The following is a 15,889-nucleotide window of genomic DNA, read 5'->3' on the forward strand; positions in this document are numbered from 1 at the left end:
AGTTGTGAAAATAAAAACAGTACAAAGAACACCCATAAACCCTTTATCCACATTCATCTATTGTCAACATTTTACCATTTTGCTTTCTTATTTGTCCTTTCACCTGCCCACCTCCCTGACCTCATCTCCACCACTTCTCACTGCTCGCCATGCTGCAGCTACGTTGATCTTTTTCTTTCTCTTATATTATATATATTCCTGGCTCAGGGATTTTGCATTTACTAGTTCCTCTGCCTTCAACACTCTTCTCCTGGCTTTCACATGGCTGGGTCCTGCTCATATCCCCTGAGCCTCCATATCCTCTACCAACTCCCACAGGTTACTTTATCACATTATCTCATTTCACCTCTTATCACTATTTGAAGTGATCTCATTTACTTATTTGTTTGCTAGCTTTTTGTCTGTCATTCTCACTAGAATCTAAGCTCCACAAGAACAGGGGCCTTGACTGTCTTATTCTGTATAATGTCCTCAGTGCCTGGAACAGAGAACACTCAACAAATATTTGTTGAATGAACAGAATAAAAGAACCAATGAGTCTGAGAACATTCTGTCAAAGATTTTTAATAAAAGCAAGTATATTAACATTTGACAACCTTCACAAAATCGTGCTTAACATAGTCTAGAAAAGTGAAGAGAAATGTCTTCATTTGGTGGGGACATATTCTAAGTGATGAGAGGTTTGGAGAAGAGTTTCCTCAGAGGTTGTCCCATCCGAAAGAAGATGTAGAGTCTTCTCAGGAGCCAATGTGCCTCTGAGCCATTTGTTTGAAAAGATTACCATAAAGATGGAAATCTGCAAACACTCCTGAAGCAAGGCCCTCCTAGGTGTTCGGTACAAGAAAGACAGGTCTTATTTCTACACGTGGATACCCATGAGAATGCCTCAACTCTTTCAGGAACTGGCTCTGAAAGCTTCACCATGTTGAGATGTCTTTCAAATGAGACCACAGATAATTCTATGGCAACACTGTGGAAAGATGGATTTTTTTCACATGTTCCTTTTAGGATGATTCTTGCTCTATCAAAAAGTGGTTTACCAGCTTCCAACTGTCCATCAAATTGGAGGTCTATATGGTATTCTTTTAAGGGGCCTGAGTCTTTTCCTCATACATACATTTTCTGTCAGGTCTAACTGTTGCTGATTACTTTGAGCACTGGGTCTTTGCTCTGGGTGAAGCTTAAAAGCTTGTGAACTTGAAATGTGCCTCCTCCTCAAACACAGAAGAAATGTCTAACACCATACTATGAAAGTGGCTAAAAGTCATAAGATCTGGAGAAAATTAAATGAACTAGGAAGCAGAAAAAATTATTTTTAAAAGCTTCTGTTTATTCACTTAATGTGGTCAGTAGGAGTAGCTATTAAACAGAGAAAAGAAATTTACTATGTAAACAGTGAAGGGAAATGCTGATTTAAAAAATTTTTAAAGGGTAACACCCTAACATTGAATTATGACCACTAAGTCTTGCTACCTGAGAGGTAGTACTTGTAGCGGATAAGAGAATGAACTCCAGAGGCTGACTTCCTGTGTTTTGAATCCCAGCTCTTAACTGCTGTGCAACCCTGGGCAAGATACTCAACTGCTCTCTGCTCCAGTTCCCCCCATCTATAATATGAAGATTATAATAGTACTTAGCTCATAGCGATTTTAGGATTAACTGGGATAACGTATATGAAGTGTTTACAACAGTACCTAACACATTAAGCTCTACTGAGGTGTTTGCTATTACTATTTCTTCTCTCTCTCTCCACCTCTAATTAAAGAAAAAAGGAAACTTGTATTTGTAAAGTGCCTTCCAATACCTCAGCTAATTTTGACCCTAACAAGAGCCTTGTGGCATTAGCAGAAGAGATCTCTTCTTTATTTTACAGATAATTAGTCACAGGCTCAAGGTCAATAGACGGCTGAACCGTAACTCGAACCCAGGTCTTCAGGCTCTGAACCTGGTGATGTCTCCACTGCTCTTGCTGCCTGTGTCGCTGGTGGCAGTCCTAAGTTCAACTTTGAAATAGGTGATACATTTTAAAGAGACCCATCTTTATAAGCTTCATAGTCAAAAGCCTCCGTTAGACTCTACAGAAACTGGAGTGTTTTGGGAATAAAAAATGAGGAAAAAAAAAAAAAACCTGAAGGTAAGTGAAAACTTTTATTTGAATTTAAAACCATCTTCTGTGATGTTTTTTTTTTTTCCTGTGATGTTTCTGACCCAAACATTGAAGCATTACTTTCACTCACAAAAAAACACAGAGCTAAACAAACCTAGGAGACTAATTATTTTCCCTGTCTCATCCAAGTAAAATGTCTAAAGAAAACAAATGGTCCAGGGGAAAAGGAAATCAACTTTGTAAAAGTCCTTTCAGTTAGAAAGACCTAGCATTCTAGCAGCCGTATAGGTAAGGCACATCTACTTATTTGCAACTGACGATCATCTTCAGTCTCTGCCACCCCTGGTTTTCAGGATTATTGTTATTAGCGGAGGTCCAGCTTTGGCAAGGTTAATGGTGATGCTTTAAGGTAATTACTAGGAAAAAATAATAAACATCATTTCGTAGTCTGGTATCTTTCCCATCAATATTCTCTTTTATTTTTATTTTTGCCCAACACAGAAAGAAAAGCAGACAGGCTTAATTTGATTTACAGAGGGAAAAACAACCCTGAATGTACTTTTTTTGTCAGAGGAGTGGGTGGGGTACAAGGAGAAAAGGTCAACCAGCTGGTTTTCATCTTTATGCCATAATTCTCTGTTTAGTTTACACTATTAAACTCCAAAGCTTCGCTTTAATCTTAACTGTTACAGTATGCTTTATTGCAGATTCTATCATGTCGCATCCCTGATAGGGTTTCAGACTTTGGCAAAGCACCATCCCCCAAGCTGGTCCTTGCCATATGGGTAGTAAACGCATCCAACATTTTTTTCACTGGCGCCTGCATCATTATGTTTTGTCACCAATGGTTTCTCGGGTTTTCAGTAAATTGCTGCGTATACTGTGGTTTGGAGCTGCTGAGATGATCTCCTACATTTATTTGTATACAGCTGAGCACTCATTAGGGCCTCCCTGTCCTGTTATCCTTGGGCAGATGACCTAACATCTGTTTGTTGGGGGCAGGGGTGAGTAAAGAAACCATAAAGGAAAAAGAAAACAGAAAGCAGGAGCAACCAATGTGAGGAGAAACAGCTTCCAGGACTTCTCACACTCTAGCCCAGGACAAGAAGGCAAGGAGAGGAGCGAAACCTACCTGATCTGTCCTCATTTTGCGAATCACATCTTCGGCACAGTTCTGGGATGGTCTTGAGGGATGTGACTGAATACTGAATGGAAAGCCAGAGGAGAAAGGGTATAAAATAATATGTTAAAATGGATTTAACTATATTCACTCACATTGTCCAGAAAGTAAAGCCACAAGAAGTGATACTTAAAAACAACACGTATATCCAGAAGCCTTTGAACCCTACCCTAAGTGGGTTACATAGTGATCTGGCCTCAGCATAACCTCTTACCCACAAGTATCTAAGCAAATGGAGATTAAAAGAGGGCTGGGCAGCCTTTCTTCAACAAACAAGGTGGGGTGTGGCTAGCAGACACTCTGTCTCCTATCACTGCCACTACCTGTGTTTCCAAAAGATGGCCATAGTATTTGCATTCAGAATTCTAAGAGTCAGTCTAAGTGTGAAAAGCCAAGTGGACAAATACCCAGCTTCCTGCAATGTCCAAAGCAGTTGGGAGACCTACCTGTGCCTATGCTGATTAGACTATTTGAAAGTCGCCAGTATTGCCACCTGCCAAAGACTTTACTGTGTGGCATCTGTAATCTCCAAGGGAAAAACCAGGGTAATGTCATAAATGGCAAGAGACACATGGTTCTGTGTTTGAAAGCTCATCTGTTTCATATACAGATTAATTTGAATTGAAAGAAATCACCTTCCAGGTGCAGTCCCAGCACAAACTCAGGGGCCGGCTATCAGGATAACAAATTATGACATAACGGGGCATAAAATCAGAACAGCTAAAACAAATGTAAAATCAATAGCTATGATTCATGGGGACTACGGGGGATGCCAATCAATCTACCTCAGGGACGGGCTTTTTTTTAAAACAAAATAAATAGGATGGGCTCTTTCTTTAATCAAAGGCCAAGGCAGGGACTGTCTACAATCACCATGCACTTTAATTCATAAAATACAGCTTCCTAAAAATAACTTTGCTCCGTACTTCTAAGACCAACGCTCCTACATGTGAATGAGTGCAAATCTGAATTATTTCACTGTTACATAATTTTTTGGGAGTGGAGAAAAAAAAATCTAAAAGAAAAATGATCATGGGAAACTCATTAGGATTATTCCAGCATTACAAGTGAGGAATGTGTAATTGGGATACATTTTTCAATGAGAAGGGTACTTCAGTTAGTTTGATGTTGACAGATGAAGCAAAGCATCCACACTGAGACCCACTAGCACTTTCCACACTCTATCAGACAATAAGACAGAGGGAGGTGCGGCTGTAGCTATTGTCAGTTTGCCAATTGCATGTCACAAACAAATTAAATCTCAAGTACTTCCAAGTGAAAAATGAAATCGCAAATGACTAATTAGAGAAATTACTCTTACCTGTCTGATGCAATAGCATCCTGTTTTTGTTGGTCATTCCTCAGAGACTACAGGTGTGTTAGCAAATCCATTCACACACACAAAGGGAGGGATCACTGCCTCTTAAACCCAAAATGAACTTTAAGGTTTATTCCCTTATACATTATGGTCTTTGGGGGTTGGAGATAATAGGTACAGAAGGCATTTTTCTTGTTACTAATAAGGTACCTTATGTTTCTGGCCAAGTACAAGCTCTCTAAGGAATCTGGTAGCTTCATGAGACCAGCTGGTAGAGGTTAAATAATTACACAGTCTGTAATTCAATTAAAATTGGGCCTTTTGTTTTTGGCGGCCTTGCGCCCCATGAAGCACCCTTTGGCAAAGTCTTCTCTCTCTCTCTCTCTTTTAAATTGGCTTTTCTTCCAAGGCAAAATTTTGGAGAAAAAGGAAATTTATTTTAAATAGCAAAAACCAAACCCATTGCTGTTGAGTAGACTCTGACTTACAGTGACCCTACAGGACAGAGTAGAACTGCCCCATACAGTACCCAAGGAGCACCTGGTGGAATCCAACTGCCGACCTTCTGGTTAGCAGCCATAGCTGTTAACCACTATGCCATGAGGGCTTCCTCGTGCTTAAATATAGTTAATGATAAACTCAATTTAAGACTTTCCCACTAGACTTAATGATTATCTATTTGATTAAACTGGGTGAGCTGTTATCTGCATCTCCAGGCACATGCACTGGAACTGCGCACGCCTGGAACCTCCCACCTCAAAGTCACGCATGTCAGAATATCTACTGTGTTATTAGCCATGGCTTCAACTCTTTCTATGAGACATCAGAGGTCCACAGTGTGAAATGTGTTTTAATTTGATGGATTTTAAATTAGAACAACACAAGCTGCTGCTGGCATGGGGACTGGGCCCAGGGAGAGACTGCCTAGCTGAGCCCCACCCCATGCCCCTAATCTACATCACATGTGGCTTTGAGGCTCTCTACCCAGGTCACATAGGAAGCCACTTCTGTGAAGACGTACGTCCTAGCTCTTTAGAAATAACGACCTTGCAGACAAAGTCATGGTGCTACTCCTGGCAATGGAAGTAAAAAGTGTAGAAATCTAGGAGAAGGATGATGTGTAGCCAGAAAATTGAAGTTTTGGATACTTCTAAGGGTGGATGGAATGTCGAACTTGGCAGTGACTCCAATCTACACTGTGAACAAATCCACCCTGCTTTATAAAGACACAAGAAAAATGCAATTTGTGGATTTGTACAAACACTGATCTTTGGATAGAATATAAAGCTTAAGGGAATGCTGTAAAGATAGTTAAGCTGTGATGTCAGGAGATGCACAAGAAACAATTCACACAACCAACGCACAAAAATACTTTCATAGTGGCCAAGTTGGGAATGAGCAAGTGACTCAGGAAGTCTCCTTTGCAAAAGTGCATTGTGCTACCATTTGGGATCTGAAACAGGAGGTTTCCCAGGCCTTCATCGCAGTTCATGGACAGATGGCCTTTTATAAAGAGCTGCCAGATCGCCAATTCACCTCTTCCTCAGGACAATGCCTGCTCCCAGGGCCCAACCACAACCAAGGCCTAATGTATTCTCCCTCCTCCCAAGCCTTTGTATTCCTATTAACTTTGGGTGATCAGAGAGGAGAGGGGGCTTGCAGTTGGTTGAGAAGTACTAGACCTTCAATCTTTATTGCCCTACTTAATTCCTTTTCTAAAAATTGTCCACTTCACTGTGGAAATAGCCTTTTTAATCCAAAACTTCTTTTCTACTCCTCCCCCACTGTTCTCTAAAAAGAGGCCCTGCCCTAGGTTGTTTCAGCTTCATCAATGTCCCTGTGAATCCAGTTTAGTTCCCCTTCTGTTCTTTTGTCCTGAGTTAATGTGCTTGGCTGCTACCTGAAAGGTTGGTGGTTCAAGTCCACCCAGAGGTGCCTCAGAAGAAAGGCCTGGTGATCTACTTCTGAAAAAGCAGCCACTGAAAACCCTGTGGGGCACAGTTCGACTTGGACACCCATGGAGCCACTATGAATCGGAAATATCTCATTAGCAACTGATTTTTAACTGGTTCTGTTCTTTTACTCTGGGGTTCCCTTGCCTGGACTGCCCTCCTGTAGCCATGCAATGCCACCGTTCCTCAAGGCCGGCTTTCTCCATGAAACCATGTATGATTTCTTCAGCCCTTACTGAATGCTCTCTTTTCTGTCCTTTGTGGAATCCTGTTCTGTCTTGTGCTCTCTGGTCTCCCGTGTGTTAGTCTTGGCTCGAGCAAGCTCTTGAGGGCAAAGATGGTATCTTTCACTTATACATTTGCCAGGTACATAGTCAGTGGCTGATTAACTGGTCAGTATCCCAAGCTGTAACACACATCTGACTAATCCCTTGTCACAGTATTATAGATTTTCGAAGAAGCCCTTTCATGTTTAGGTGCAAAGTGGGAATTTCCTCCAAGCCTCCACACTGCCACTGGAATTAATTAGCTTTCTAAAATGAAAACCTGACTGAGGTGCTTCCCTGTTTCAGATCCTTCTGTGGCTCTGCACAGCCTAGGGGAGACAGGCCTTAGCACGGCACTTGAAGTCTCCATGAGCTCAGCCTCATCTCTCACCGTGGCCCACTTCTCTTTTCATGTGGCTACAACATCAAATTTCTTGCGGTTTCCTACCTAAGTTTTACCTTTATATATGCTATTCCACCTACCTGGTATGCCATTCCACCCACTACATTAGGCAAGCTCCTTTTAATCCTTCAAACTTTGCTGGGTATCACTTCTATGGCCCTCTAAATAGAAGCAATGGTAGCTTTCAAAGTGTGGTTTCCAGGCCACTAATATCAACACCACCTAGAACTTGTTAGGGACTCTGAGTGTGGGCCCAGCAAGCTTTGTTTTCACAAGCCATTCAGGTGATTCTGATGCATCCGTCAACTTGATGTTTCATCTATATGTTTATATAACTGCTTTCTCTGCTTCCTGAGGGAATGGACAATATTTTATTTACCTAGGATACTAGGCACTTATTGAACTGAATTACATGAATTCCCCTAAGTAGCCCATAATTTCAGTGGCAATAATAATAACAGCTAATATTTGTATTAATCTTCTCAGGGAGCCCTGGCAGCACAGTGGTTAAGAACTCAAGTGCTAACCAAAAAGGTGGCAGTTCAAATTCACTAGCTGCTCCTTGGAAACCCTATAGGGCAGTTCTACTCTGTCCTATAGGGTCACTATGAGTTGAAATTGACTCGACAGCAACGGGTTTGGTTTTTTTGTTTTTTAATCTTCTTAGTGAAAAGAAAACCCATGAGTACAACTCTAGCAATGCAATCATGGTAAACTTAAAAACCCTTTAACTATATTAACAGCGCTAGTGCCAACTGATGTCTTAGTCTTTAGTACAAAGAATGACGGATTTGGAACCAGAAGATCTCGATTCAAGTCCCATCTCTGACATTTACTAACTGTGGTTTTGGACAAAGAAAGGGTTTACTATTTCTGGGCTTTAATTTCCTTATCCGTAAAACATAGATAATTGTATAAGATAATGTATGTGAAGTCATTCCACAAACTGTCAAGTGGTGTTAAATGTAATGGTCTCTTCTTTCTAACCTGTATAACATGTATCTCCCACAGCGCCTCCTCACCTTCACTCCTGTCATGATTTTAAGCACAGGAGAATATGTTGTGAGACCTAACGAGGCAGGAAGAGAGGGGCTGAGCTGGGACTGGAAAGGAAAGATAGCTCAGCCTATCCCAGCAGGTTATTTTGGCTGATCTTTGTTTTTTTCTCACCCAAGAGAGAGTCCATGGCCAAGGGATGACACTGAAGCTCAGCTTCACAAACTGCATAGTGTTGATATGACAACACAAGACAACATTATACATCGCAATCTAAGCTAGTCAGTTTTGTCACCCTGCCATGTGAAATAGTTTGATCATGCACAGGATTCATAAGAACAGTGTGTGATTTCTATGAGAGCTATGGGAATTTCTGACCACCCTAAGTATTATTCAGGACTGAAAAGCTTTGGCCCTTATTCCTGAGAAATGGAGCCAATTGAGTGAACAAGCAGACATTACTCAAATGGTAATGAGCCAGAGAAAACGAAGGAGCTAAAATCTCAAGCCCCTTTTCAAGCTAGAGACTTTTAAACAACTAAGGTCCCATGAGGTTTCCAAAAGAAACAATTAACCCAGTCATCCAAACAATGATCCCAAAATTCAGGACTTCTTACAAAGCTTTTCAAAATTGAGGCAGGCACCTCTACACACAACAAAACCACGATAACAATGTGTACAAGCAAAGCTAAGAGTGAAAGCAAAGGCACATAACTGAAGCGAGATTTTCAGAAACAAAACTTTTTTTTCCTAAAATTCTGACCTCCTTTCCAAAGACATGTACCTCCATTCAGGAAGAAATGTCCTGACTTCATGCCCTCTATAACAAATCCTGTCTACTACCACTTCTTCATTGTTGGCCCTCTGCTTGTGCTCTGCATTCCTTCTCACCCATCTCCTCAGGACTCTTGCTCTGCTATCATTCCCTCTTCTCTCCTTCTCTTTGCCACCCACTCAACATTGGCTCTTGTCCTTTGAGTCTATAAAAATCACAACCCTCCTCTCCAAGACCCTCTGCTTCCCTGATGGATAATAGGCTTTCCTGCTCTTGTGTTTACAGCCATACTTGTTAGAAGCCTAGTCTCTCTTGTCTTTTTTTTCCCTCACCTTTGCATTTACTCCTCGAGCCACCATGATATGGCTTTTGTGCCATCACACTATGGACAGTTATTATGGCCACTAGTGGGTTTTTAACTGGAAAATCCCGTGGGCACTTTTCAACCCTTTTCTTTACAATGACCTAACCACAAAAGTTGCCACTATTGACTGCTCCCTTTAAAATTCCCTTCTTTAGCTCCCTTGGTTTTCCTTCTTATTTCTCTAATAACTTCTTTCCAGTCTCGTTCATAGAAGCCTCTTCCCTCCCACCACCACATGGGATGTACTTCTGCTCAGTTCTTTCCTCGAAACATCCTTCTCTTCCCACATTCCATGTTTTCATTGACGACCTTGTCTGCTCCCACAGTTTCAACCACCAGCTCTATATGTAGTGCAGTTACTGATAATCTACACTTTCATATATCCATCACTGGTTACTTTATTGCATTTCTTTCTACCATTTAGCCTCCACTGAAGTATTACAATCCAATTTTCAAATGCATTTGAATTTTGTTCTTGTTCATTGTTTTTAATCATATAGTCTAAGAACTTTTTTTTTTAATTAAAAATAATTTTTTTTTATGCTAAGACACTGCTTGTGGTTGGTATTGGGGAAAATTCATTAATTCTTCTTGACTCTTTTAAGAGAGCACCAGGTCCTTAACATAATAAAGGGCATCTATACAAAACCAACAGCCAACATCATTCTTAATGGATAGAGGCTGAAAACATTCCCTTTGAGAACAAGAACAAGACAAGGATGCCCTCTATCACCACTTCTATTTAACACTGTGCTGGAAGTCCTAGCTAGACCAATAATGCAAGAAAAAGAAATAAAGGGCATCCAAATTGGTAATGAAGAAGTTAAACTGTCCCTATTTGCAGATGAAATTATACCACACGTAGAAAACCCAAAAGACTCCACGAGAAAACTACTGGAACTAATAGAAAGATTCAGCAGAGGGGCAGGATACAAGATAAACATACGAAATCAGTTGGATCCCTATACACCAATAAAGAGAATGAGGAAAAGGAAATCAGGAAAACAATAGCATTTATAATAGCCCCTAAAAGAAAAAAAATACTTAGGAATAATTCTAACTAGGAATGTAAAAGACTTATAAAAAGAAAACTACAAAATGCTACTGCAAGAAACCAAAGAGATCTACATAAATGGAAAAAACATACCATGCTCATGGATAGGTAGACTCAACATTGTGAAAATGACAATTCTACCCAAGGCAATTTACAAATACAATGCAATCCCAGTCCAAATACCAACAACATTCTTTAAAGAGATGGAAAAACTAATCATTAACTTTATATGGAAAGGGAAGAGGCCTCAGATAAGTAAAGCACTACTGATGAAGAAGAATAAAGTAGGAGGACTTGTACTATCTGACCTCAGAACCTACTATATACAGCTATGGTAGTCAAAACAGCCTGGTACTGGTACAACAGATACACTGACCAATGGAAGAGAATTGAAAACCCAGATGTAAATCCATCCACCTATGTTCATCTGATCTTTGACAAGGGCCTGAAGTCCATCAAATGGGGAAAAGACAGTCTTTTTAACAAATGGTGCTGGCAAAACTGAATGTCCATATGCAAAAAAAATGAAGGAGGACCCATATCTCACACCATACACAAAAACTAATTCAAAATGGATCAAAGACCTAAATGTAAAACCAAAAACTATAATGATCATAGAAGGAAAAACAGGCTCAACACTAGAGGCCCTAATAAAGGGCATTAACAGGATACAAACCATAACTAACAACACACAAACTCCAAAAGATATGCTAGATAGCTGGGACTTTCTAAAAATTAAACACTTATGCTTATCAAAAGACTTCACCGAAAGAGTAAAAACAGAACCTACAGACTAAGAAAAAATTTTTGGCTATGACAAATCTGACAAAGGTCTAATCTCTAAAATCTACAGGAAAATCCAGCACCTCTCCAACAAAAGGACAAACCAATTAAAAAATGGGCAAATGAAATGAACAGACACTTTACCAAAGAAGAGATCCAAGCAGCTGACACATAAGGAAATGCCTGGGATCACTAGCCATCAGAGAAATGCAAATCAAAACCACATCGAGATACCATCTCACCCTGGCACTCTGGCAGGAATAAAAAAACAGGAAATAATAAATGTTGGAGAGACTGCGGAGAGATCGGAACTCTTATGCACTGCTGGTGGAAATGCAAAATGGTACGGTGCTTCCTTAGAAAGTCAGAAAGAGAAATACCATATGATCCAGCAATCCCACTCCTAGGAATAGATCCTAGAAAAATAAGACCCATCACACGAATAGACATATGCACACCCATGTTCACTACAGCATTGTTCACAATAGCAAAAAGAGGGAAACAACCTAGATGCCCATCAACAGATAAATGGATAAACAAGCTATGATACATACACACAATGGAGTACTATGCAACAAAAATGAACAATGATGAATCTGGGAAGCATCTCACAATGTGGATGAATCTGGAAGGCATTATGCTGAGTGAAATGAGTCAATCACAAAAGGACAAATATTGTATGAGACCACTACTATAAAAACCCATGAAAAGGTTTACACACAAAAGGAAACAATCTTTGATGATTATTAGGGAGGGGAGTGGTAGGGATGGAAAAACACTAAATAGATAATAGATGAGTGTTAGCTTAGTTGAAGGGTAAGACAGTACACAATACTGGGCAAGCCAGCCCAACTTGTACAAGGCAAGGTCATGGAAGCTCCAAAGACACATCCAAACTCCCTGAGGGACCAAATTCCTGGGCTGAGGGCTGTGGGGACCATGGTCTCGGGGAACATCTAGTTCAACTGGCTTAACATAGTTTATAAAGAAAACATTCTACTTTGGTGAGTAGCATCTGGGGTCTTAAAAGCCTGTAAGTGGCCATCTAAGATACTCTGCTGCTCTCATCCCTTTACAAGGAAGGGAGAATGAAGAAAGCTAAATACATAAGAGAAAGATTAGCCCAAAAGACTAATGGACCACAGCTACCATGGCCTCCACCAGACCGAGTTCAGTACAACTAGATGGTGCCCAGTTACCACCACCTACTGCTCTGACAGGGATCACAATAGAGGGTCCCAGACAGAGCTGGAGAAAAACGTAGAACAGATTTCTAACTTACAAAAAAGACCAGACTTACTGGCCGACAGAGACTGGAGAAACCCCGAGAGTATGGCCCCCGACACCTTTTTAGCTCAGTAATGAAGTCACTCCTGAGGTTCACCCTTCATCCAAAGATTAGACAGGCCCATAAAATAAAACGAGACTAAAGGGGCACACCAGCCCAGGGACAAGGACTGGAAGGTGGGAGAGGGCAGAAAAGCTGGTAATAGGGAATCCAGGGTGAAGAAGGGAGAGTCTTGACATGTAATGGGGTAGTTAACCAATGTCATAAAACAATATGTGTACTGTTTAATGAGAAGCTAGTTTGTTCTGTAAACCTTCATCTAAAGTACAATTTAAAAAAAGAGAGAGCACCAGGAACTACTCTACCTGGAGTCAGGGGAAAGATAATGGTCCATACTGGTGAAACTGGTGAACTGCTAACATTCTGAACACGCAGTACTGAATGATCACCTACTCTGAGAAGTGGGCCTGAATGGGGAACAGACCTGGGTGGCTGGGACAACCAGAGGTGACCAAGGGTCTCAACAGAAGCAATTTTCAAACTGCCCATGCGGTATCCAGGCTTTACCATTTTCTAACTGATGAGTATCTTAGTTACTTAACCTCTGTGTTTCTTCATCTGTAAAACAACGTAATATTATTACCTACAGGAGTGTGGCTGTGAAGATTATGACCTGAAAATGGAAAACACTGATAATAGTACTTGGTGCATAGTGATTGATAGATGTTAGCTATTACTATTTACATTTAAAATTACCAAAATGAGCATTTAAAAATAAAGCCATAGGAATTGTTACTATTGAGGCCACAATGACAACTTACAAAAAAATTACAAGGAAAATTTATCTTACAGTAGGGCAGGTGGCCTACTGTAAACCTTGTACAAATCCAGTGATGGTCTAATTTTAATTGTGAGATAATAATCAATCACCAGCATAAAGACTGTCAAGAATGGAGTTTGGTATTGAAATTAAATCTAACCTATTATGAAGTTAACTGGATATTTCATATATGCTTAATTGTTGTAATATCCTACTGTAAACTTTTATGAAAGCACAGATCAACTCTATGTTTTTCACCCCAAGCCTGGCACTGTGCCTGGTACACTGTAAATGTTCAATAAATGCTTGTTGAATAGGTTGGCATAAAAGCTAGTTATGCATAAAAGGTAAACAGTTTGTGTAAGTAACCTGCATAATCAAACTAATAAATCCTGCAGCCATCAGCTAAAACAAGAACTTTTAGGGTTATCTGCAGAATAAGAGAAGAGCAAATAAAAAACTTGGCAGTTGTTTGTTCTTAGGAATCACTCTATGCATAACACAGAGAAATCCAAAGAGTAAAGCTGCTCTCTGCCTTCTCAGGAAGAGGTGTTCATCACAAGATTTGGAGTCCAGGGACTGAGTTCTAGTCCTAGATTCTAACACTAGCTATGGCCATCGATTCATCTTTTCCGGATTAGATGTTTCCCAATTCTTCTTTTGGTAGGTGTTAAGATACAAGATAAAATATATGACATATGATGTTAGAATAGGTTTTTGATAGTGTGGGGCTGGCGGAAGGACGGATGAGAGGTAATTTAGATTCAAGTACAGGACACTGCAAAGAAGACAGATGGGGGATTTTGAACAGCTGATGAAACCAGATCATAGAAAAATACTAGGGAAAGCTTTAATATTGATAAAGAGCATGGAGACCGCTAGGAAGGGTAGGGCTGATGGATGGGAACAGTGAACAAGGTCACGTGCCTGCCTTGGTTACCTCTGAGGTAAGGCAGAGGAAAGTGTAACAGGATCCATCTTACTTTGGTGGCTCCCTTTCTAGACAGAAGGGCAAACTAGGTTCTGTAGACCTTGAATGTCTCTATATGCTTTTCATACCTAGAACCAGGGCAAAAGTTTTTTTCTTACACACCCCAACTCACCGCCGAAGTCCACTTGACACGCTCTACATCCCCCTTCTCAAGGTCTCCCACTACTGGGTATCCTGGCTGTGAAAGAGATCTTTGTCAAAATGCAACAAAACCTGGGGGGGTGTCACTGGACTGAGTCAAGTAAAAGGTAGTGAACACAGAAGGAGGGCAGGTATTTTAGTGAAAATAGTCTGTGGGATGCAAGATTGGAAAACTTGTTGAAAGTGAGATTTGCCTTAAGAGTTTATTTTTCTACCAGACAGTGGTTCAGGCACCTTCGGAAAATGAATCGACCCAATGCTGTGTTACTACTCTAGGTTGTGAGAGCTCGGTCAAAGGGGATGTTAAGGTGGAAGGACACTTATTTATCTTGGTCTTACTGGATTTGTACAAATAATAGGTTATCAGCTTAGAAAAAAATGTCATTTTTCACCAAAGTTGCTGTCAGAGGCTATAGAAAGACAACAATAATTCTCATCCAGAAGAACAGGGTACTTTATTTCTATTTGTATGTGTGCATGTGCATGTGTGTACACTTATATGTATGTGCATGTGTGTACACTTATGTGTATGTGCATGTGTGTACACTTATGTGTATGTGCACATAGGTACTTGTGTATATGTGTATTTATATTTATGTGTTTACATAGCTAAATACCAACTTCCGTTGAGTAGGCTCCATCCCATGGCGACCCATGAATGTCAGAGTAGAACTGTGCTTCACAGGGTTTTTAGTGGCAGGTTTTTTGGAAGTAGGTCACCAGGCCTTTCTTCTGAGGTGCCTCTGGGTAAACTCAAACATCCAACCTTTCAGTTAGCAGCCAAGCGTATCAACTTTTTGTAGCACCCAGGGATTCTGTATATATAAATTCTCACTTTTTCTCCATAAAATTTTAGGCAAAATATAGAGATGTTTATTATCATTTTACAGATGGAAAAGGTGAGATAGAGTAAAATTAAGAGATTCACTGAAGTTCTTTTTAGCTTCCTTTATTTCATTTCTTTATAATGTATACCAACACTCTTACTTCCCAAAAGGGATCTGCGGTCACTTCAGAGCCAATTGAGGATAGTGAGGGGTGGGGTGACTGGTCCAGAGATTTTACTACTAAACCAAGTTGGCTAGAATGGGAAGAATAATGTGGTCAAAAGTTCTAAATTCAAACCCTGGCCCTGACACCTGCCTGTCTGTAGCCTTGCAGGGGTCATGCAACCTCTCTAAGCCTCAATTTCCTCATCTGCCAAACAGGGAATGATAGCAGAGCCTGCCTCGCAGAGCTGATGTGAGGCTTAATATAAATGACTAAAAGAGCTCAGCACCGTGATTGGCACAGTCAACATTTGATGGATGGTGGTTCTGAATGACACTCTTCCATAGCTGTAGGGTTTAGCCTCTGTTTTGTTCAGGTCATCAGCCCTGTTTACAACAGTCTTTTCAAGACAGCAAATTATCCTCTCTTAATAAAAGAAACACACAATAGCTTCTAAGAAT

At 40.4% G+C, this 15,889-nt stretch overlaps 1 protein-coding gene across 3 annotated transcripts in view; it reads right to left on the reverse strand.

Moving 5' to 3' along the window:
* Positions 1–15,889, reverse strand: part of SNCAIP (synuclein alpha interacting protein) — a 182,467-nt gene that overhangs the window by 64,236 nt on the left and 102,342 nt on the right. For all 3 annotated transcript variants that reach the window (XM_049873560.1, XM_049873561.1, XM_049873562.1), the window contains exon 3: positions 3,240–3,312. In XM_049873560.1, coding sequence (XP_049729517.1) covers positions 3,240–3,312 — 73 coding nt within the window. The remainder of the gene's footprint in view (positions 1–3,239; positions 3,313–15,889) is intronic.

Source organism: Elephas maximus, chromosome 2, assembly GCF_024166365.1.
Source record: "Elephas maximus indicus isolate mEleMax1 chromosome 2, mEleMax1 primary haplotype, whole genome shotgun sequence".
Taxonomy (NCBI): Eukaryota; Metazoa; Chordata; class Mammalia; order Proboscidea; family Elephantidae; genus Elephas; species Elephas maximus.